The following is a 23,797-nucleotide window of genomic DNA, read 5'->3' as shown; positions in this document are numbered from 1 at the left end:
GCCATCGACCCCCCGCACCCTCCCCCGCTCCACCGGCATTACTGTTTGATGATATTTTTTAAAAAATTATTACTGTCTTATAAAAAAATTACTGTTATGATTTAAACAAGTTTGAACATATTTAAACACAAATAAGTATCAAACAACATTTTAAATGCATAAAAAAAATTTTGTGGAGCCCAGGAATCGAACCCAGGACCTCCTGGTGTGAGAACTGGCACCTGACCAGTCGAGCTAGTAGAGGGGAGTTGATGTGGATAAGGTTAGGTGGGAGATAACCTGTTGGCTCGAGCGGAAATAAAAAAAAATACTAATGGCGCACCAGGTCGAGGTGCGCCATTAGCATGTATATACTTATGGCGCACCGAGGGGTGGTGCGCCATTAGTATTGTGCCCCCCTACTTCGTATCGATCCCCTCTCTCTCCCTCGCCCGAGCCCTCGCCCTCGATCCCCTCTCTCTCCCTCGCCCGAGCCCTCGCCCTCGATCCCCTCTCTCTCCCTCGCCCTCGCCCTCGCCCTCGATCCCCTTCCCCTCTCCTCTCCCGACGCGGCCGCCCCGCCGCCCTCGACGCCGGCCAGATCCGCCGCCACCTCTGCTCGAGCTGCTCCCATCGACCACGCCGCTGCTCGCGTGCTTCTTCTCTCCCGCGACCCCGCCATTGAAGGTCTCGCAAGGTCCTCTTCTCCTCCCCCTCCCCCTTTGTTCGATTCGATTGTGCCGCCGTCAAGGTTCCCTGATGATGCTGGTTCCTCTCGCGCGCAGGCTGCACGCACCTCGGACCGCGTGTGCCTAGTTCTTCTCGGGACGCTGCCCCGACCCTACTACCCACGCCATCAGGGGAGCTCGTTAAGGTATTATCCCCCCTCTCTCTCTCTCTGCTCTCTCCATCTCTCATGCTCTGGCGTGTTTTTTTCCTAAGGGACGAAACTATGTTCTCTTGTTGCTATTGCTAGGTGTTTTTGTCTGCCATGTACGTACATACCTAGAGTAGTTGATTAGATGCAGAATTCTTTGTTTGCTGAATTGCTGAATTGGAAATTGTATCATCTGGTCTGCGTGTGACACGCCATTTTAGCAAATTCTTTGTTTCTCTTGTTCCATTGATACAATATCAGATCATGTCGATGCATTGGTCTGTATCCAATTACTCTGCTTTGCACTCCCGGTTTTTATTGTATTAAGAGTATCAGTATCTAGCGGTCTGAGCATTGGTCTTTGGATTTAGCTTCTATCAACTGTGCTGTCTATGCTGCAAAATTTCAATATGCTCTGTCTATACTGCAAAGCTGGTAAACATGGAGTTTCCATACTTTATATCTTAAGTGAAACTGAGCGTACCATCGATCCTTGTTCCGATTTTATTAGTTTGACTTTTGGTTCAACCAAATGAGTAATCAGAGTTTAGTTGCTACTGTTCTGGTGTAAGCTATGGCCAATATATATAACAGATTCTTTCACTTGTGTCTGTACCAAGATCAAATGTGTGGGGAGTTTCTCTTTGTTGATATATTATTCCAAGAACAATTGTATCAAGCAAGAATATTGACTAAGGCATTGTTGCAGAGATTCTGAGAATTAGCAAACGATTTTGTGTACTGTCCTCTGTTCTTTCTTATTGGTGCGGTGATTGCTGAACAAGATCCCACCTGAACTTGCAGAAAAGAAGGACAAAAAGACTTAGTTGGTAACTGCTGAGGACTAACCTGATTTGCACCAATATTAGTCAATCAGAAAATGATCCATCATAGCTTTTGAACAGACTAGGGACAGTTAGGGACAACATTATGTCTAGCTAGGAACTGCAAATTAACAATAATTACAAGTAGGAGGGCCTAGTGACCCCGGGCGATAACTGAATGGTCAAATTCAAAGGTTGTGTTCATATTGGTCAAATCAAGTTATCTATGGAAATGCCACATTCTGCTGCAGCCAAACACTAAGCATTCATTGCTCCACTAGAGTTTCTACCTCTTATCTGATGAATGGTTTTATGAAAATGCCTTCATGGGTATATAGTCATGCAATCTGAATTTATGTTCAGCACTTGAAGGAAAAAACTATACACTCTTTCATCTGCCTGTTTGTGATTTGATAGTTGTAACTGTTCACCCGCATCTTGTATGTCATAGTGATGATTTACTCAAGTGGTAATTGGACACTAATATGATTCTGAAGTCATATGATAGTTGGTGTTTTGGTTTGTGATTAACATTTGACAATAATTAAATTGTTGTGAAGTAGTGAGACCCTGGAAATGTTACTTATATATGCATAATGCTCTTACTGCTCTGGAAGGATTGGACAAGTGTGCACGAACGTTTCAGATAGTTGGCCAAATGATATTTAAGCAAGTAGCACATTGCCTTGTCCACCTGGGATAATGATTTTGCAGGTACCCCGAGAGGCCCTTGAGTTTGCCGAAATGTCGATTAACTTCTGTTCCGGCAAATTCGGGTACTCCATATGTCCTATTTTCAGCAATGGTCATGCTGAAATTTTCCGTGAATTTTAGCATGACTTTGCTAAAAATAGGACATATGGGGTACTTGTGACTAATGCATGGGCCGGGGTATCTTAGTAGTTAATTAAGTAGGATCAAGTGCCCCGGCGTACTTGTGACTAATGCATGTCTTTTAGGGTGCCTCGGTGTCGATAAAAACCGAAATGATGAAAGGTTAGGCTTTTAGGGTGCCTTGGCGTCGAAAAACCCTCAATGATAAAAGCTTAGATTTTAGGATGCCTCGGTGTCGACAAACCCTAAATGATGAGACCATGATCTTGTTCCTTGACAATAACCAACCTTTTGACCAAACTTTGTTTCTATTTAGAGAGAAACATGGCCCACAACGATGAGGCCGGGGGTTCGGGCGGCAAGGCATTCTGGGAGCTGTCCCAGGAGATGGAGGAACAACCTCACTTGTATGAGGCCGCCGCCTTCCCCACCGATCCTGAGACCACGGATGGTGCCGCTGAGGATGACCACACTGATGCCACCACTGATGGTGCCGCCGAGGATGCCACCACTGATGATGGCGGCGCACGCACAGATGGCAGCCAACCGAAGAGGCAACGGAAGGACCGGCGCCCGATCATGCTCCGCACCCTCAAGGAGGAAGTTACTGAAGTGGACTCCAACGAGAATCCAACGGCGCCCGAACGAATAGTCAAGGGGTACTCGCTTCAGCTCGGGTGCATTGTCCGGAGCACCGTCTCGATCAACACCGAGAACCTGAGGCATCCTGACCGAGGGAATTTGCGCAACCTCCTCTTCACGAAGCTGCAGGAACGATACAAGTTCCCCGCTGAATTTGAAAACACAAGCCTCAAAGGGAATAAAGTGAACAATGCTGCCCTCACGAAGATGAGCAAGGCCCTGTCTACTTGGAAAAGCAATGTGAAGAGAATGATCGAGAAAGGTGAGAGTTATCAGGAGATCAAGGAGAAAAATCCTTCGATCACCGAAGATGACTACAACGACTTCAAGATCAATTGCTCGAGCACCGCAAGCTCCCAATCAAGTGAGTGGGGGAAACAAATGCGGGAGCTGAACATAGGGGAACACACACTCGGTCCCGGCGGTTACAGAGTGGCGGAGCCTATATGGGACAAGGAGGAGGCGGACCGTGCCGAGCAAGGCCTACCACCCCTCTTCGATAAATACGGTGACAAGCAGACCAGGAACTTTGTCAGGGCCTGGTACAAGAAGGACCCGAAAACAAAGGAGCTTACCATGGATCCGAAGACCAGGGCGCTTGACCTTGTTCTGGTAAGGAATACACCCCCGCGTAATTAGCTCCATATGGTTGCATTCTAATTAATGAAGCCAAATTTCTAAATGGTTCACATTCCTTCCGCAGGCGACTGAAAGCAGTAGCGCGGGGTCGACTAAGAGCAACCCTTGGGACACCACTCTAAATAGGGGGTTGAATGTAATGAAGAACAAGGATAAGCTCAGTAAGCCGACGTCAGCTGGTCGTGTGGCCGGCAAAGGCTTGTCGACAAAATGGGGGTCATACTATACCGCTGGTGTGCGGAAGGAGAAAAAGACCAGCTCGGAAAGCCAGGCGCGAGAGGTTCAAGAACTCAAGGCACATGTGGCGCGGATTCCGGAGATTGTCCAAGAGCAAGTGGAACAACGACTCGGAGCGACGATCACCGCCCTTGTGCCTACCTTGATCTCGGGGTTGAGTGCGTGGATTGCGGGCGGCCAACAGGGGCCGCCCCCGATTCCTAGCTTCACGGCCAGCAACTCGCATAATGCGATGGCGGGGCCATTGGTGCCTCCGGCGGAGGCAACATTGGTGTCTCCGACGCCGGCACGGGAGCTTAATGCACCCGGGTGTACGCCGGCCGGCACCTCTGCAGCAAGCGGCACCTCCGTCAACTGCACGCCCGCCGTTGGTGGTGCGTCGACATTAGCCGAGCTCGACGCCATCATCACGGTAACTAATTAAGCCTCTCTCGGCCGAGGACTTCATCTCCTTGCCTTTGACTGGGCATCCCTGACGCCCTACATGTTTTCGCAGGGCGCCACCGACGTTCCGTGCACTCTCCTCCACTTCGTGAACAACGAGTTGGTCGATGTCGCCAAGGGCAAAATCGTTCAACCGGGCAACCCGTTGTTCCACGGTACCCAGATGCCACCCAACTTGTTTAGGGTTCAACTGGTTCGGGTGCTGCCAGGCTGCGACGACTTGTTACCTCCAATTCGACCCGTCGGGGCCGACGATGAAGACGTGATGACCCTCAGCGCCTGCCTGAGCTGGCCCCTGCTTTGGCCGAAGAGCCAGATTCGTTTGGGGGCGGGGGACACCACCCCAAAAACAACACCGCCAGTCGTGCCGGCGCCAAGTCGGCCCCATGGCAAGACCGCCGTAACGGTGCCGGACATCCCTATGCCACTGGATCCAAACATGCATATGGCACAGGATCAGAACGACGACGACGACGACGATGATACATTTGGCAACATCGATCAGTACTTTGCCGATCATGGGTACGATGGCGACTTCATGGAGCCTCCTTCTCAAGAACCAAACCCAACAAAAGACGTGTGCGATCTAGCTGGTACCGCGGAGAAGCCAAGTTGCAACAGGCGCCGTCTGACGTTCAGCTCTCAGGAGACGCCTCCAGCTGCCGACTTCACCGAGCCTCAGATAGGCGAGGTGCGAAATATTATCAGCCCCGACACACTCAAGAAGGCGGTCTGTGAGCAGAACTCAGTCCCATTACAGGAGAAGAAGAAGGCACGCAAAAGAAAGACTAAGAAGGGTGCGAGCCAGCCGGCACCGAGTACGATCCGTGCTCAGGACGGGCCACCTTCACCGCAGGATATCTCGAGGAGGGTGCATGTGGCGGGTAGGGCGATGCTACCGACAAATATGCTCAATGCTGCAACCGGTGCTATGCGGAGTCTGCATGACAGTGTTCTTTCTTTGGAGAAGCGGCGTCTCAGGGAGAAGGATGTGGCATACCCAGTTTTCGCGGCCAAGGTGCCAGAGGGCAAGGGCTTTGTGGATAACTCCATCGGGCGTACGATCGTCCTGCGTTTTGATGACATCCACGCTATGTTGAACCTTCATCCGCTGCACTACACCTTCGTTCGGCTATTTTCGCTGAGTATGGAGATGCGGATCATTCGCGACAAGACCCCGGACATCGTGATAGTCGACCCCTTCTACATGCGTGCCAAGATCTTGGGCAGCGCTGGGGACCGGCAAGTCGCGAGTTCTTACCTCGAAGGCGTCATTCTGGCAAACCAAGATAAGGATAACTTCCTCGTGCCTTACTTTCCCGAGTAAGTCCTCCCCTCAACCGGCCCGTAACATATGAATTCTTACATTTCGATCGTTTTTCTTTTAACATTCCGTGTTTTCTGCAGTGACACACGTTGCACGCTCATCCTCCTAAGCCCCAAATATTCCATGGCCACGTATTTCGACCCGGACCGTCAGTCGAACGTAGACTACACAAATGTCAAGAAGGTTCTTGATGATGTTCTCCCCGGTTACGCCAAATCTGGAGGCACCTTCACCAGGCCTATTCGTAAGTACGGCAAGCACGTGTTCTCCCACAATACGACGTTCTGCTACGTCAAGCAGCCGCCTGGCGGTCAGAAGGGTGCCTACTACGCCATCCATCACATGCAGGCGATCGTATGGGACCATCGTCAACTTCTGCTACCGAGTAAACTCAAAGATTGGGCCGCGAGCGTGTCGGCAATCCAGGACGCGGACCTCCGACAAGAATTCTTTCGCATCCAGTCGGAGTTTGCGAAAATCATCCATCAAGATGTCCTTCGTACCTCGGGGCAGTTCTACCTCAGAAATCAACCGTCCAACAGTGACATCGACACAATGCTACAAATGCAGGCTGACAACGACCGTTATTTCATGACTCCCACGATAGACGGCGGCTTCATCCACGCTTCGGTCCCTTGAGTCGAGTCGAAAGCAGTGATGCTGTGTCTAGTTTTGAAACATCGATTGGCTCATGTTGTAATTAAACTTTAATGAACTTGTAGTATGTCTCTTTGGTTTCGAGAGTCGTTCAACTTAGATGTAATCGATGCTATTAATGTCTTGCTTTTCTCTTCCGATCGTTCTGTTGCATAATTATATATTGCTTATGTATTGTCTGTGAATTGGTACTAACGTTTCGTTTGGCTAGTGCATAGCGATGCCGACGTATGTCGTGTACAAGGGTAAGGTTCCCGGGGTCTACGATGACTGGGAGGAGTGTCGGAGACAGGTTCACCGATTCAGCGGTAACAGTTACAAAGGGTACACCACTAGGGCCGAGGCCGAATCTAGATACGCCCTCTATCTACCGGGAGAGGGGAGGGAGCGTTGGAGGAACCGGATGAAGACGAGTTTCATCGTGATGATGCTCATCGTGATGACCGCAGCTCTCTTCTATGTGATGGTAGTTTAGATGATCGATATCGACTTGTAATGTGAAGACAAACTCGCTACTCGCGGTCTCGAGACTTGTAATATAATGTTCTATCTTTGTTCGGTCTTTTCAATTCGGAGACTAATATGATGAATTGTATTCGGAGACTAATATGATGAATTGTATTCAAAGACTAATCTTCTATTGTATTCGATGAATCTGTTGTTGATGTGTGTTGTCTATATTTTGTCAAATTATACATTTTGTAACTTGTGCAAAAAACAGAAAATAAAAAAATAAAAAAAACCTAATATTCATACTAATGGCGCATCACATGACAGTGCGCCATTAGTATGACAAAGCATACTAATGGCGCATCACTGGTAAGTGCGCCATTAATATGCCATGGTTACTAATGGCGCATCCAGTGGTGGTGCGCCATTAGTATGCCAAAGCACCTGGATATACATGGCCCCTGGGAGGCATACTAATGGCGCACCCTGGCCTATACTAATGGCGCACCCGCGGTGCGCCATTAGTATACCGTAAAAATTACTAATGGCGTGCTGTTAATGGCGCACCACAGATGCGCCATTAATGGCCATACTAGGTGCGTCATTAGTAGGGGTTTTTCTAGTAGTGGCAGCGTCGTACGCACGGGCGCCATCCTGGGCGGTGTCGAAGGTTCCGAGACCGAGGCGCATGCCGCCCAACCGAATCTCGGCAGAGTAGGTGCCGGCCGGACGCACGCGGGCGCCGCGGTTCCCCGGCGGCGAGGCGGCATGGTGGCGTGTCAGCGGCGAGGAGAGAAAGCGGTAGAGGGAGCGACGAGAGAGCGGTAGAGGGCGCTACAATTTTATAGGCGCGCCGGACGCGGTGCGCCAAATCTAGCGCGCGAGCTGCCGCCTTTTCCCGCATGCGCATAATCATTTCCCGCGCGCGCTAGTTTCCCACCTCTACTGGAGCGCGCGAAAACGTCCCGCGCACGCTAAAATGCCAGTTTATCGCGAGCACACGTCTTTTGGCACGACTGTTGGAGATGCTCTGAGCGGCCGAAGCAGGAGCAGGGGCAGCGGGCGGCTTGCGGCGTCCCTTCTTTTTCGGCTTTCGATGTGTCGGCGTAGGCCCGAAGGTTGACCAGCATGGAAGGCATAAGGCACGGAGAACTGAGCAACCCCAGCCTGTGGCTGGAACATGACCGGTTGCTGTCTAGCCGGAGCGCCAGAGCGTGGAGGTCCGGCGGCCGGGCCGAAACCCGCTGCATGGCCGGAGCTAGCTGAGGCTGCCCCTGGAGTGGCCTTGTAGATAACCTACAAAAAAATTATACGGGTTTGTCTGTTAAAAATTGTATCATTTCTACAGTTTCATATAGCTCAAAGTGTGCACATACTCCTATTCGAATATGTCTCACAATATTTGTCTTTTTTTTGAAAGATCCAGCGTTACTGGTGTTTATATATTAAGCAGAAAGCAACGGGAAGAGCAAATACATGAGGTAGATCCTAGGATCGCATAGTCCAGAAAAACTGAAAATTACATTAGCCAATTCCTGCTGGGGGCTCAGCAAAAGGCAGCTCTAGGCAGTGTGCTCCTGCCTGGCGCCATAGCTCAATGGCTCGGTAGCTTAAGGCCACCACGTCGCTGACCAGCGCGTGCTTATTAGCTAAAAAAATGCAATTGTTGCGCTCAAGCCATAGCTGCCAGAGCATCAACATAATGATAGGCTTGATTCCCTTCCGGTCATCTCCAGACGTTGCAGCAACGATCGCTTCAACGATGTCAGTTACCTTGTCGATGTTGGAACTCGCCCATAAGATCGATCATATCAAATCACGAACACACGCGACAGAAAAACTGATAGCCAAGGGTACGTCTCGTACCCTAAAAATTCCTCTTTTTATTTTCTCCTTTTCTTGCCACGGTTACAAAACTCACGGCCAAGTGCATATATATATCCACAGGGTTGGCGTGAGTTTATTATAAACACCGGTGCGAGAAAACAGAAAATAAAGAGAATCAAAGGGCACGACAAGAGCCCTTGGCTATCAATTTTCGTGTGCACGTGTTCGTCCTGATTTGATGTGATCGATCCTGAGGACAAAGTTCCAATAATTGGTATCAGAGCAAGGTCGATTTGAAGCCGCGCTTGCCCCGGGGTGGCGACCCGACTAGCGCCTCGGGGCGGGCGATATGGTCGCTGGGTGGTGCAGCGACGAGGAGGAGCGGGCGATGAAGTCGCTGGGTGGTGCAGCGACGAGGAGGATCAAGCGATCGTCGTTCTGCGGAGCGACATGGAGGGAGACGGCAGGCTGTCGTCGGCAGGGCGGTGGAAGGTGATCGTTGATGGGAGCGGTGGCGCCAAGGTGCGGTGCGAGATCCCGTCAAGATCGTCACCCGCGGGAGATAGATGAGTTGAGCAGTCGTGCGTGTTTGCGCGACTGGTTGTCGTCGTGTCAGTGAGTCGTCATCGTCATGTCCAAGTGCTCGTCTCTGTGAGAATCAGTTGAAGATGAAGCGTGTCACGGTCGAAGAGCTGTCTGGTGTGGTGTAGCACCAAGGGCGGACCGTGAAGTGGAGATCAAGCTCAAGCGTATAGTGGGACGTTGACCAGTGAAGGGGAGCCTCTTCAATGAGGACCTGTCTCTACATAAGGCTATGGGTGGACGGTGTACTCCACAAGTTAGTCGGCGTGTATTGCGTTAGGGATGACCGATGGTGTTGCCTGGCAGTGTGACTGGGAGTCTGGATCATACGTTGAGGAGGATCGTCAGGACGCGGATCTACAACAAGTCAATATCGGGAGAAGCACGAGGAAGGTGACAAGTCAAAATTAAGGGAAGATTGTTAGCATAATCTTGATTGTTAGGTTTGTATTAGATTGTGCATGTACGAGTTGCCTAGGTCGTGTCTGGTTAGGACACCAGTGATCAATGTGGCCGGTGATTAGTTTAGGTGAGACTAGGAGTAGTCTAGGTTGGAGTCGTCTTGGAAGTAGAGTCCGTGTCATGTAGGCGTAGTAGTACGTAGCAGAGTCCAAGTGTGTTTCAGTTTCCGGCAAGGTTAGCTAGCCATGGTCCTTACCGGCTGTGTGTATATATATATATACACAGGGTTGGCGTGAGTTTATTATAAGAGAATCAAAAGGCACGACAAGAGCTCTTGGCTATCAGTTTTCGTGTGCGCGTGTTTGTCCTGATTTGATGTGATCGATCCTGAGGACAAAGTTCCAACAGTCGAGGTGCCTCCAAGTGGCCGGGTTCGCCGCTCGGCAGTCAACCCAGGTGGCGACATCTTCCCACACCTTCTTGGCGATTGGGCAGTGCCAGAACAGGTGCACCGAACACTCCAAGCTCCCGAGGCAGAGAGGATAGAAATAGTCATTGCTCCAGCCCCGTTGTTGTAGTCTATCGTTGCACCACAACCTGTTTAGGTGGAGGAGCCAACAGAAAATCTTCAGCTTGCCAGGAGCCCAGGAGTCCCATATCAGGCTTTTCATGCGGGTTTTCTGTCTTCCCTGAAATTGGGCTTGTTAGGCTGATGCAGCAGAATAAGCACCGTTGGCTGACCACTTCCATCGGATGTCATCTTCGATCTCAGGGTTTAGGTTGTCCCCGGCTCCAGCGATCATCCTTGCCATGGATAGAAAATCATGCAACAAAGGAGTAGCATCACCATGAGCGAGATCGTTGATCCATGTATTGGCAGTTAGGGCCGCTTTTACTGATCGTGCCTTCCTGCGAGAGTGCTTGAACAACCTTGGGATAGCAGTCCTTAGTGGCAGGCCATTTATCCAAGGCCAGGTCCAGAAGCTGGCACGCTCGCCATTGCCAAGCGTGATCGAGGTAGCTGCGTTGAAAAGGGCACGGTCAGTGTCATCATAGGGCATCTCCATGCCCACCCAAGCGCGTTGAGGATTCTTCCATGTGTGCCATACCCATCTGAGTCGGAGTGCTCTGCTGAATTTGTGGAGATCAAGAACGCCGAGACCACCGCGGTCTACTGGGGAGCACACCTTTGCCCAACTCACTTTGCATTTGCCCCCAGTCACCTCTTCATCATGGGCCCAGAGGAATCGTCTTCTAGACTTGTCGATCTCCCTGAGAAGCTTTTTTGGAACCCGCAGGGCAGTGAGGGTGAAGGTCGGTAGGGCCGTCAGAACTGTACGTACAAGAACCCGTCGCCCAGCAATGGTCAGCAGCTTCTGTTTCCAGCCCGCCAGCCGTGCTCGGATGCGGTCGATCACAAACTGAAGGTGCACCATCCTAATCCTCGAGGGTGTCATTGGCAGCCCAAGGTAGCTTATGGGGAAAAGCTTTGTTTGCTCTCCGAAGCTCCGTAGGACCTCAGTCATGTCAATATCCTCACAGCGAATTGGGGTCGCAGTTGATTTGTGGAGGTTTATCTTCATCCCAGTTGCTTCCCCGAAATTGTGGAGTATGCTCATTAGGGCCTCAATCTCTTCAGCAATCGGATTTGCGAAGAGGATTGCATCATTTGCGTATAGTCTCACAATATTTGTCTCTACTCCATTTAGCCACGTCCCAAATAACGTGTGAATACTATTTGGAGGGGTGATATAAAGGCTATATGAACTGAACGCCATAATAGTTTGGCCAACGGACAATCGAGAAAGAGGTGTTTGATGGTTTCACCTTGATCACAAAAGCTACACCTTTGACTACCCTCTCAATTATGTTTTGTCAAGTTATCCTTAGTCAGAATCACCTCCTTGTGAAAAAACCACATGAAGACTTTGATTCTTAACAGGACCTTAATCTTCCAAATATGTATCGATTTCAAAATCGGGCCGGAATCAACTAGGTCCAAATATATTGATTCACTGAGAAGATGCATTCATAGTTAATCTCCGGTAAATACTATCAGCCTCATCAGAAAGGTGAACATCCATCAACCTTCTGACGGGATGTAGCCATGCGTCCCATCGAGCCCCTACTAAAGATCTCCGGAATTGAATATTTAGAGGGTTGGGCTATAATATTGTAGCAACGTAAGACCCCTTACGCTGTACAATGTTATATAGAGACGAATATTGAATGTCTAAAGGCGTCTCCCCTAACCATGTATCCTCCCAGAATCTCGTCGAATTACCGTTTTCAATGATGAATTTAGTTCTATGAAAGAAAGTTGCTTTCGTTCTCATCAGCCCCTCCCAAAAAGGTGAATCATTGGGTCTAACGGTAACCTAGGCCAAGGTCTTAGTTGTGTGATGTTGAATGCGTGTGGATGTCATGCGGTTCGACCCTGGCGTCGTAAGGGTTTGTCCCTATTGAACTCTAAAGATGGACAATACGGTTTTCGACCGGTTTTCCGCTAATTAACCGGGCAATTCTCTTGTTCTTTATTAATGAGATGAGGCAAAACTTTTGCCTCCGTTTCAAAAATAAAGATGGACAATAATAAAAAGTGAAAGAGTGTAACAAATGGCCCAATCCTTGATGTGGATAGGGTGGGGTTAATATTTGTGGTCAGGATGGGTCGTCGTGGGCTAGATCCGATGTGGCGGACACATCTGTGCCTCACTATATCCACCTCAGATATAAGCTGACGTGTTGAAAAAAACGATATAAGCTAACTATGAAGGGTGTCCGTCAGCTCGGACATATAGTGCCAGGAGAGGGGTGTGGTTGGGTCGAGATTTTTTGACCGGTCACTGATTTCGACATGAGACAGTATAAAGGGTTCGACTGTACATGCTCTAATGTAAAAAAAGCAAACTTAAAAGTATTTTGAAACGGAGGACCTCACTGGAGGCGTCCCTTGGGTCTGCTTCCCTCATCCTCTCGTGATCGGTGCTCCTAGAGAAATGTCAGATCGAGATCTTAGGGCATCTACAGCTAGAACCTGTAAATTTGGGTCCTCAAACGTCTACGGACGCGTCTGCGGAAGTGATTGGGCGGGCTCAAATTTTATCATTTGCAATCACAAATCCTATTCTCAAAACAGCTGATACATGCAAAAGAACATGTATGTCGATCATCATGTGCGTATCATGTCGTTGGGGCTGTCAAAAAACACCGAATAAATTATTCATACTTAAGATTTTTACATCTGTATTGGGCTGGTGGATTTCAGATGTTTTTAGTCCCACCTTGCTGCGTGAGGATCTACTTGATGGCTTAAATAGCTAGGTCGTCCTGAAATGATAAGCTTCAGTCATTATTGCATCCTTTGTTAAGAAGGTCATTATGAATCTTCTCTGCTTATCATGGAGAAGATTCATAATCATGGTATATCTCTAACACACGGAATATTGATGTTTGCACGACTCTTTTTGAATCACAAAATAAAAATCTCTATCATGTAGTAGAGTTATCAACGTACATAAATGAGATGAACTTGACACTTCATGAGCAATCATCAGTTGATGAAATACAATTGAGTGTCAAGCTACCTCATTCACACAATAAGATTTGATCGACCTATACAATAACAGAGAAGTTTGTCGGATACGCCAGTGCGGCTATTTAAGCCGGTCGGCGCCCCCCTCATGCGGCGAGGTTGGACTAAAATTTGGGTGGAGCGACACGACCAGCTCAGGCAAGCTCCTCTCCAACGCACGTGGCGGAGAGATAGAGAGGAAGGAGCTACGGGTGGCTGCAGTGGACCGCTATGACATGAAACGGGGTGCCCGTTGCGTTCGGACGCCCTCATATTGTCCTTACATTTGATCCCGATTTGAAAGGTGCCAGTCAGTCCGGATGTATAGAAACTAAGTGAGGGTCTGATTGGTCAATTTCTTTTTGACCGTCCGCCTTGGCTGCCCTTCGCACGAGCACTCGTTACATCTCAAAAGGAAGGTGCGTTGACATTTTAACAGCTTTGAGCCTTTGATCATCAGAAATGGCCACCGAGGTCGTGTACATTAGTTGAGACGGTTGTTGTCTGCAGCGATCCTCCATGTCACCCGTAGACCATACAATAGACAGTCCTTCTTACTACTTGTAACACCCTAAAATTAGGAAAATGTGTTAATTAGTCTACGAAGCTAAATCTCATCAGCCTCCGGCCAACCACACTGCTCCAGCTGTCTACAAAAGGGGCAGTTGCCTTTTTCTTTTAACACACTACAACTGAAGTTGCTCGCATACATGAGCATACACTAATCTCTATAAACTCACGCGCACACATCCTATCTTTATGAGCATTTTTAAGAGACTGAATCGTCACATCATCTTGAGATTGACGAAGTCGTCACAGACGCCTTCGTAGTCGACGGAAACGACTTCTCCCACTAAACGCACATCGCTGGAAGGCCTAAAATGAATCCATGAAAATGCTAGCACCAATGTCAAATATAGGACTTGAACTCTGGTGGCAGGGGATATCATTGTCCTTCTAACCATCCAACCACAGATTGGTTCGCAGCAGTTGCCGTTTTTGCTACGCACATAGTGTCGCCGCTCCAGAGTCCACACCGGACAAAGGTCTTCACGCGGAGCCCTGACACAGAGAGAAGAATCACAATGACGTCTTCAAGAAGTATATGGCACCCACGGGTGTCGCCATCGTTGGCGCCAAGGCAAGGAGCTTTCGCTCGGCAACTCACCCATGCAACCACGAGGCCGCTAGGAGGAGCGCAACAATATCAGAACCCCAAATCCAGATCAGGACGCTGCCCCTCCAACAAAGAGGGCACGTTTGAGCTACATGTCACACAACCCTAGAGGTGAGTCACCACAACTACAATGATGCCCGCCGAAGAGCAACCATGCGGACCGCCATCCGGGGCCGCCGCTCACAGTAGGAAGAGAGACGACACTCTATCTAATCCTAGCCCAGCATCAGTCCCCTAGTCTAGGTAGGCCCCTCTACAGTAGGAGGCACCGACACTTGCGTCCCCAGCAAATGTTCGGTGGAGTGGGGGGCACGACTCTTAGACTGCCGACGACCGTCGGCAAGCCAACCCCGAGCCCATGGCCAGGCGAGCTCACATGATGCTATGCCAATGGTCACCGGCGCCAATCAGTTCACCAACGCAACGGTATCGCGACCAACATCATCGACCACCGCACCCACGAGGAGAGCAAAAGCACCACCTGCGAGCACACCCCGGACCGAACCCCACCTCACCTACCCGGAGCAAGAGCTCCGATCCGCCTCGGGCCCAAATCCAGTCTGCCCGAGCACGAATCTAAGCCATATCCACCGCGATGAGCTCGCCGTTGGCTCGTTCCTTGGAGAGGGAAGGCACTCACCGCCACCCGCACCCCGCCGCCAAGCAACAAGTGTCATGCCGCGCCGACGCTCGCGACTCGTGCACCCCCAGACCGCCACTAGCACACCGGAGAACCCCAGCCATGGGCAGCACCAGCCACCGGAGGGGAGCCCCGAGCAGGGCCAACAATTGCCGCCGGAGGGCAGCCCCGCGCCACCAGGGTCGCCGGCGGCCAGATCTGGCCGCACCAGATCGAGGCATGCAGCCACCTCGGGTGCGCCCCGAGCGGCCACCAGGGGACACAGCGGGCATGCGGCATGCATGGGAGCCACCATCGCAGCCCGAGCATGCGTTGTCGTGCCCCGCCGCCAACCGCCGAGAATAGCACCCGTGACAATCTGGTCAGCAGAGCAGAGAGAGGGTCCCACCGCCGCCACCACCAACACCGACCGGGCTTTGCCCGAAGGCACGCCACGCCGAAGGAGAGGAGGGAGGAGGGTCATGGGCCCGCGGCGCTAGGGTTTCCCCCGGTCGCCTGCGGGAGTTACGCGGGAAGGGTGAGTCGGGGGCGTGATCCTAGCTGTAACCCTTTCTAGACAGTTGGCTGTACATCGTTCTACATGCCCTGACGCTACCTTTACATTTTTTTGCTGGTACACGCAGATGACTTTTGCGAGATTTTTAAATTCATATTTGCCCCTGAAAAATTTCATATTTGTCTCTCGCAGTTCCATTCACGTGCTCAGCCCTGTAATGTTTGTGAGCGTTCGTCAATGGATGACGCGTACCTTGCTTGTAGTCGTACCTTACAGTATAGGACGCTCAGAATAAGACACTCCGCATAAAAGAGACGTCAAATTTTCACATCATTGTTACGTATTGACCACTGACATCTTTGAAAGAAAGCAGACATTTTAACCGTTTTGATCATCAGAAATGGCCGCTGGCTTCAGCCGTGGTAAAACCGATGGTGGCAAGACCGGCGCTGCGAGTGCACAACGGAATGAGTTGCCACTGCAACTATTGAGGAATATTACGGATCAGTTCTCTGAGGAGCGAAGACTTCGCACTGGTGCATTCGGAACAGTTTATAAGGTATGACTTTACCTTACCAGTTTCTCTTTTCAAAGGATGCTGGAAAAGGATGCCAATATAGATCCAATATGTGGTGAAACAGGGAATTCTAGAAGATGGCGAAGTGATTGCCGTGAAGATACTTGCGGAAAATTCGCCAGTGGCACGTGACAGAACGTTTAATAACGAGGTTCAAAATCTTATGGCCCTCAAAAATGAAAATGTGCTCCCCTTGGTTGGCTGTTGCTATGAAGGACAAAAGAAAGTGATGATTCACAATGGAAGATATATTGCTGCAGACGTCTATGAAGGTTTACTCTGCTATGAATATTTACCTAAAGGAAGCCTTCAGAGGAATCTTTTTGGTATGCAATACACTATCCAGCATATTTTGTGTTTCTAGTTTAGTTCATGTAATGTTTATACTATTAATTGGAGTTTGGGCAGGCTTGTTATATATACTCCTTTATCAATTACTAGTATAGAATGACCAAACAGGAAAAATTGCAAACTATTAGCAGGGGAAATCCAGTATAGTTATTTTTTGTCGAAATAGATTGTCCATTTTTCTTGAGTAAAATGCACAGAATCATCACTTTCGTGTCAACTCACGGAAAACCACCACTTAACAAAGTAGGACATTTTGGATCAAACCGAAGAATTGACAGCGGCAGAAAAACACTGATGAATAATGCTAAGTGTTTTGCTGATCAGCCGGACCCGCCGGACAGGCTGAGTTGGCAAAAAAACTGCCATGTAGGCACGTTTGACTTGTCTTCATGGCAGTTTTTTTGCCAACTCAGCTTGTCTGGCGGGTCCAGCCGATTAGTGACGTTAGCAAAACACTTACCATTTTTCATAGTGTTTTTTTGCCACGGTCAATTCTTCGGTTTGGTGCAAAATGTCACATTTTATAAAGTGGTGGTTTTCCACGAGCTATGACACGAAAGTGTTAGTTGTGTACATTTTACTTATTTTTCTTTAAAAGCTCGAGCTTTTGAGTGAACTGGGCCATGAGGCCGTGTAAGAACTGTTCTAAGACAGTATTAGTATAAAGAGATATGTCATCTACATCAATCTCAAGTCTATGGCTTGGAGGAGTTTTAACTCGTATAAAGATATTTGTAATTATGCTAATATTTAACTCAAAATTCACATCTGCCAATAAATCTTTTGTTGTTAGGATTCAATGAAACCAATACTATTGGATGTAATGATCTTAGAGTGCTTAAACAATTTATTGTTTTACTTTGTCAGAAGTACCCAAGAAAATGGACTGGCAGACGCGATTCAAAATAATTAAAGGGGTTTGCAAGGGTTTACTCTTTCTACATAGTATTCCAATTATTCATATGGATCTCAAGCCAGAAAACATATGGTTGGATAATTACGTGAGGCCGAAAATTGCGGATTTTGGTCTCTCGAGACTCTTCGGTCAAGAACAAACACGGATGAATACAAAAAATGTTGTGGGATCATAGTAAGTCAATCACAAACTGTGATAAGATATTGTTCGTTTATTATGAAGTAAATTGCACTTTAACCTCTCTGGCAATGCTTATAATGCTCTTAATGTTGATGGTATTCAGTGGATACATAGCTCCGGAGTATCTATACAGAGGCGAAATCTCCACCATGTCAGACATTTACAGTTTAGGCGTACTCATCATGGAGACCAGCACAGGAGAGAAAAATATTCCCAAGCAAAACGAACCGTCTGCAAGGGAGTTCATTAAAAATGTAAGGAAAAACTTGACTTGATGATATGAAATGCAATTTAGGAACTTATGTTACATTTGTTTTATATTGCCTCAATGGATCATAATTCCAACTTTGTATGTAGGTACGTGATAATTGGAACTTTTGGCGCATAGCGTCAGAGTACGGGTCATTAGGTCCAGATTGCCTCGAGCAAATAAAAGCATGCATCGACATTGGACTAGAGTGTGTGGAGATTGATCGGCGCAAGAGACCATCCATAGAAAAAATTATGGACACGCTCAACAGACTTTCGCAGATAGACTCCAATAACGTTCTCTGCCTGCAACCCCAGCGGATAAACTTTCCTATTGGGCCAAAGAGGTTGACCTCCAGCTCGCTTTACCTAGTAAACAACAGAGATGATCGTATTGCCTTCAGGCTTGAAACCAAATTCCCAAGGAGGTACCTAACAAAGCTGCCATTGTGTGGCGTTGTCCCGCCAAAGTGCACCTACATTCTCACTATGATAATGCACGAACAGAAGAAGTCGCCAGCGTCGAGGAGCGACGATTGTTTGATACTACAAAGCAGTATTGCACACCATGAGGACCTCCACAGTGTCGACCCAGCTTCCGTGGCCATGTTCCTTGACTCCATCGGTGATGATGAGGTGAAAAAGGAGAAAGTTCCTGTTGCTTGCGAATCACCAGCTGAAGCTATCTCTAACGATCAGGTGAGTTCAGTTGAGACCAAAGTAAATATCTAATATTTGCACTGTCTTAGTTTTTTAGTGTGTTCCAGGGTAGTGATTTTCCTTTTTCTGTTTCTTTCTACTCCCTCCGTAAAGAAATATAAGAGCGTTTAGATCATTACTTTAGTGATCTAAACGCTCTTATATTTCTTTACAGCAGGAGTGCTTGACTGTCATAAAATTCTCTAACTTCGTTTGTTTTTTGGGGGTTAGATTATAGACGGTCCTAATTACCGGGAGGTGTTGTCTGTAGATGTCCATCCAACAGAACCATGGTGAGTGCTTGCTAATTCGTGAGGCAGTCGATGATTTCCGGTCTGATTTTCTATTTCCCATCATCAAATGCAGGATATTGACAAGCAACAAGAGGGGTCATGTTTGCATTTGGAACTACCAAACTCAGGTATGTTGTCATCCTCCGTGGTTAGTATAGTGTGCAGACCGTGGACTGAGCATTTAGAACTGATCAAATAATGTTCTTCTTGTGCAGGCAGAGGTGAACTGCACTGAAGTCACTAGAGAGCCAGGCACGCTTCCTAACACTATTCACCTTTCTTTCAAATAACTTGGTCTCGTCATGAACTTTTAGACTTCAAACCAGGGCAGTGATCACCTTCAAGAACTACAGTTCTGATATTATCTCACTCATTGCAGTATATTCTGCAAAATTTGTTGAACGAGAGGGATGGTTTGTGGTTGGCAGCGGCGACGGGTGCATCTATGTGTACGATTATAACACGATGGAAGATGTCGAACTGATTGAAGAAGCTCATGATAGTCATCGCATCGTGTATTTGGCAGTGAATTCAACTCATTCATTTGTGTTGTCAACGTCTGATGACCACAAGATTAAGCTTTGGGACTGGACCAACGAATGGCAGTGTACTCGAACTTTTGAGGGGCACAACGACAGAGTCACGCAAGTGATGTTTAACCCGAGGAACAGCGAAAGCTTCGCGAGTGCTTCCTTGGATCACACAATCAAGGTTTTATTTTCCCTCTATTGTTGAATCTGATAAAAAAAAAGTTATACACAGCTCTTGATTGAAATATATGTTCTTTGGGCCTTGGACTGCACTGCCAAATGCCTGCAAATTTGGTATTCTTTATTTTGAGCCGATGCTTGCAATTTATAGATCTGGGATATTCACTCTGCAACGTGCAACACCACATGGGATGGGCATCCGGATGGTCTGCTCTCTGTTCATTACCACCCACGGTATTTTCAGCAGTTTTTGATTTCTGGGTCTTCAGGTGGTGCCGCGAAGGTACCACATATGGCTTCTTAACAGAACAATGCATTACCCGCCAAAAAAAAACAGAACAATGCATATGTGTCAATACTAATGTGTTGTTTCACTTTCTTATTCAATAAGATCTGGGACCTAGAGACAGACGATTGCGTCCATACGCTCCAAGGACATGAAAAGGGTATCAGTGCTCTTTGTTGGCACCCAGAACTTCGGGTACTAGTTACTGGTTCGCTTGATGGGACCGTGCGAGTCTGGAATTGGATGTCTCATAGCAGTACATACAGGTACTTCCTTTCTACTTATGTAGAATATTACAGTTAGATGCTACTGTATAGATTAACTTTTAATTGGCCCGTTTCTCCAAAAAAGAATTGATGGACGCACCGAAGTGACTATTGCCTAGAAAGAGGGTTTCCACTCCAATTTCGATACAGGAAACTAACAGTACAAAGTTCGGAGCAACAAATAAAAATCAAGACATTCAGAGATTTTTAACACCAAACCAGAGAAACAAAAGCCCGTGTCTGAAACTAAATTGTCCCATAAGTCATGAAGTCTTAAGATTGTTAGTTGACCTCCAATCTGGGTTGTGCAGCCGTCCCCCTTAAGCATGTATTTTCCTTGATTAGTACTCCCTTCGTCTATGTGAGTAAGTCATCTTAGGTTGTGCACCGTGACCAAGGAGGAGGGAAAAACGAGAGACCTTAATGTTTATTTGCTAATTAATAGCATTGCATGCAATGAACTACTCACTGCATGTCGTGTTTGATAGTCTCAAGTCATTAAAAGCATGTGCATCCCTCGTCTATTATTGATTGATATGTGAAGAAACAAAAAACGAGGTACTCCCTCCGTCCTTTAAAGAGTGTACTTTCAACTTTGTTGGAGGGTCAAACTATTTCAAAGTTTGACCGAGTTTGTGCAAAAATATATCAATGTTTGTGAAATCAAATAGGTATATGATGAAAGTATATTTTATCATGAATCTAATGCTACTAATTTGATGGCATAAATGTTGGTGTATTATTATATAAACACGGTCAAATATAAAAAAGTTTGACTTTCCAAAAAAGTTGGAAGTACACTCTTTAAAGGACGGAGGGAGTAGAAGTTAATGCACCGCGCCTGAGTGTTTTAGGATTATTTGATTTTCGTAAGATGACTTACACACCTAGATGGAGGGAGTAGCACTAATTGCATATCATTTGCTAACTGATCATCAAAATTACAACCTAGTTCATCATCAAGCAATCAATGTTAGCCTCCCCTTACTTATTTACTTACTTTATAAGTACATGCCTTGTCTTATTTCTAGTACCAAAACTCCACTAGTGGCCATCCGTGTGGTGCATTAAAGATTTGAATATTTACAGAAGTTGCATTACCGTCGAGCTGTCCCGTAACACTAAAACAAGTGTTGTTTCTTGTTTTCCAAATTGTCCTTGCTGCTGCTAGGGCAACCAATCTCAACTACCTCTTATCATGATCAAAGGAGCTATGCATGTTGTGGTCCAAATATTCTTCATACTTGCCGGCAAAACTCCGTAGTCGAAAAGTGCATTGCGCAGTTTGCGAAATGAAGTGTTTCATAGAGCGCCTGAAATCAAATTCATAGGATTTGAAGTTATTTTTAACATTTTTTGTTGAAGTTGACGATGGACGGCCTACTGATACTGCAGGCTTGAGAACATCATTGGATTAAATCTCGGTGTTGTCAATGCTCTTGGATACCTAAAAGGCTTAACAAGGTAAGAAACTTTCTATGTCATCTTTTATTTCAGTTAGTAGAACATTGGTCACCAACATGTGAGTCTACATGCAGTGGCGTAGCTAGGGGGTGGCCAGGGTGGTCCATGGACCACCCTGGAATTTCTCCATAGCTCGTATATGGTGCAGTAAAAAAATTCTTTAAAAATAAATAATCTTATGTAAATGTTTCTATCAATGGACCACCCTAGCGTATTGGGCTGGCTACGCCACTGTCTGCATGAGTATTAGAAGTTCTAAAATAAAACGTGTGGACATGAATGGTTGTAAAAAAAATGGAAACGTAGTTTGAAGAAGTTACTATTAAAGAGTTGTGATAGTTTTACTTAGTGACTTGTAGGAGAAATTATGTTCCTTCAAACTCTCTGATTAGTCGGTTTATGCATGCTTTCCAATTATGCAATATATATAGTTGTATGTGTGAAACACAACTTGATGACTTCAATTTATCAGAACCGTTTCACCAAGATAGTATTGCTATGTCATAATATTCTTTTGGATTTTTTCATAAATTGTTAATAAAAATATGATTTTAATTGCACATAATTGGAACCCATATGCTCATGTGCCCTGTTGTAAAAAATATAACTTCTCTTTTTGGTTATGCTCATGCAAAGACTTAGTTCCGGTGATGCATATTATTTATTTATTTTGCGAATAGTGATGCATATTGATTTATCAGTGGACGAATATATATGTATATCGGGTCTAAAATACATACTACCGTGTGTATGAGATCCAAGCCATGCGTAGTTATGATACAGCTGATTGGATTTTCTGCACCTTAGATATTCTCTGTTCTCTAAAAATATATTATTTAGCACGATAAATAGCTATAACACCAAGAAATAAGGTGATAGAGACAAGGTCAATTTGTAGCTCTCCTTTTAATTCCGATATAGATTGGGTGGCTAGTTGAGGTGGTTGTACCCCTGGCCTATCAAGGACCAAATCTTAGGTTTGATGTCTTATGTGTCACATACATCGACAATACAGTAATATATACTTGTATTCTCAATCATAGAAGTATAATTGTATAAAAAAGATTGTTTCCAGTTGAGCAATTGGGCATGTTACTATACTATTTTCATTTAATTTTGATGCAGTCAGATGTACATCTTTTTTCCAAATTAACTACGGTGCTTGCCGTTGACTATCTTTCTGGTTTAAATATTGTGAACTGAACGAAACTTGCTTCAGATGTTCCATTCCATTTAACCATGAACATTATGGCCTTTCATAAGCACTCTACTGAACTCTTCACTTTCTGACTATCGATGGAACTAACTAAGTTTTTATATTGACAAAATCACTCCATGAGTCATGAGAACAACTATTTGGGTGGCATCTTCTATTACCTCCGTCCAAAAAAGCTTGTCTTAAATTTATGTAGATACGGATATATCTAACACTAAAACGTGTCTAGATGCATCCGTATCTAGACAAATCTAAGACAAGAATTTAGGGACAGAGGTATTATACAGTATGTCCATCAATAGTTTACTTGAGAAAAACGTTGCATTGCCATTTCTATTTATTTTTGGCAACATGGAATTTGTAATGATAAATATATTGTTTTGTGTAGCATTGTGGTCGGATGTGACCAAGGAATGGCACTGATGGAAGTTAACGTGATTTAAATCAAGAACCAATCGTTGGCCAGGTAGGAAGAATGACTCTAGAGAAAATTGAGGGAAAGCAAAACTCTTATTGTAATCAAACCTTAAGAATTTCCACATATATATTTGTTTGTCATATTATGGAGTTCCTCTTAAACAGGGGATCTCCTTAGATGCCGCTCTCTCGGTCAACTATATGAAGGGTCATTTTTATAGAACAACGATCTCAAAGGTTGTGGTTACCTGCTGAAATGAAATTTCCTTTTCTTGAATGCGGAGAGATTGCCTGAAATTCACTCCACTGTGTTCATTTACAACCAAACTACCATACCACCGAACTGGCCTAAGAGCATCTGTTGCCCTTCCCCAAAAACATAACTTCCCAAACGACCCCTCCAACGTGTTGCACCTAGCCCTTCCCCTGAAACTAACTCCCTATAAATTTGTCTTTGCTATTTCTTTCATCTTTTTGTGTACAAAACTTCATCCAACTTAAATTTGCACAACATATTAATTCAAAACTTAATAAATCTAATGTACATATTTTAATGAAATTTCAA

The 23,797-nt window shown here is 46.4% G+C and overlaps 1 protein-coding gene across 2 annotated transcripts in view; it reads left to right on the top strand.

Moving 5' to 3' along the window:
• The window catches only part of LOC119347576 (tyrosine-protein kinase JAK2-like), a 134,009-nt gene extending 110,575 nt beyond the window's left edge, over nucleotides 1-23,434 (top strand). For both annotated transcript variants that reach the window (XM_037616208.1, XM_037616207.1), the window contains exons 9-21: nucleotides 16,007-16,167; nucleotides 16,250-16,511; nucleotides 17,404-17,626; nucleotides 17,736-17,886; nucleotides 17,990-18,580; nucleotides 18,812-18,873; nucleotides 18,947-19,001; nucleotides 19,089-19,125; nucleotides 19,253-19,584; nucleotides 19,735-19,866; nucleotides 19,975-20,135; nucleotides 21,531-21,599; nucleotides 23,204-23,434. In XM_037616208.1, coding sequence (XP_037472105.1) covers nucleotides 16,007-16,167; nucleotides 16,250-16,511; nucleotides 17,404-17,626; nucleotides 17,736-17,886; nucleotides 17,990-18,580; nucleotides 18,812-18,873; nucleotides 18,947-19,001; nucleotides 19,089-19,125; nucleotides 19,253-19,584; nucleotides 19,735-19,866; nucleotides 19,975-20,135; nucleotides 21,531-21,599; nucleotides 23,204-23,258 — 2,291 coding nt within the window. In that variant the 3' untranslated portion in view covers nucleotides 23,259-23,434. The remainder of the gene's footprint in view (nucleotides 1-16,006; nucleotides 16,168-16,249; nucleotides 16,512-17,403; nucleotides 17,627-17,735; nucleotides 17,887-17,989; nucleotides 18,581-18,811; nucleotides 18,874-18,946; nucleotides 19,002-19,088; nucleotides 19,126-19,252; nucleotides 19,585-19,734; nucleotides 19,867-19,974; nucleotides 20,136-21,530; nucleotides 21,600-23,203) is intronic.
• The last annotated feature ends 363 nt before the right edge of the window (nucleotides 23,435-23,797 follow it).

Source organism: Triticum dicoccoides, chromosome 1B, assembly GCF_002162155.2.
Source record: "Triticum dicoccoides isolate Atlit2015 ecotype Zavitan chromosome 1B, WEW_v2.0, whole genome shotgun sequence".
Classification (NCBI taxonomy): Eukaryota; Viridiplantae; Streptophyta; class Magnoliopsida; order Poales; family Poaceae; genus Triticum; species Triticum dicoccoides.
Note: the sequence above shows the minus strand (reverse complement) of the source record. Positions and strands in the feature narration are given on the sequence as shown.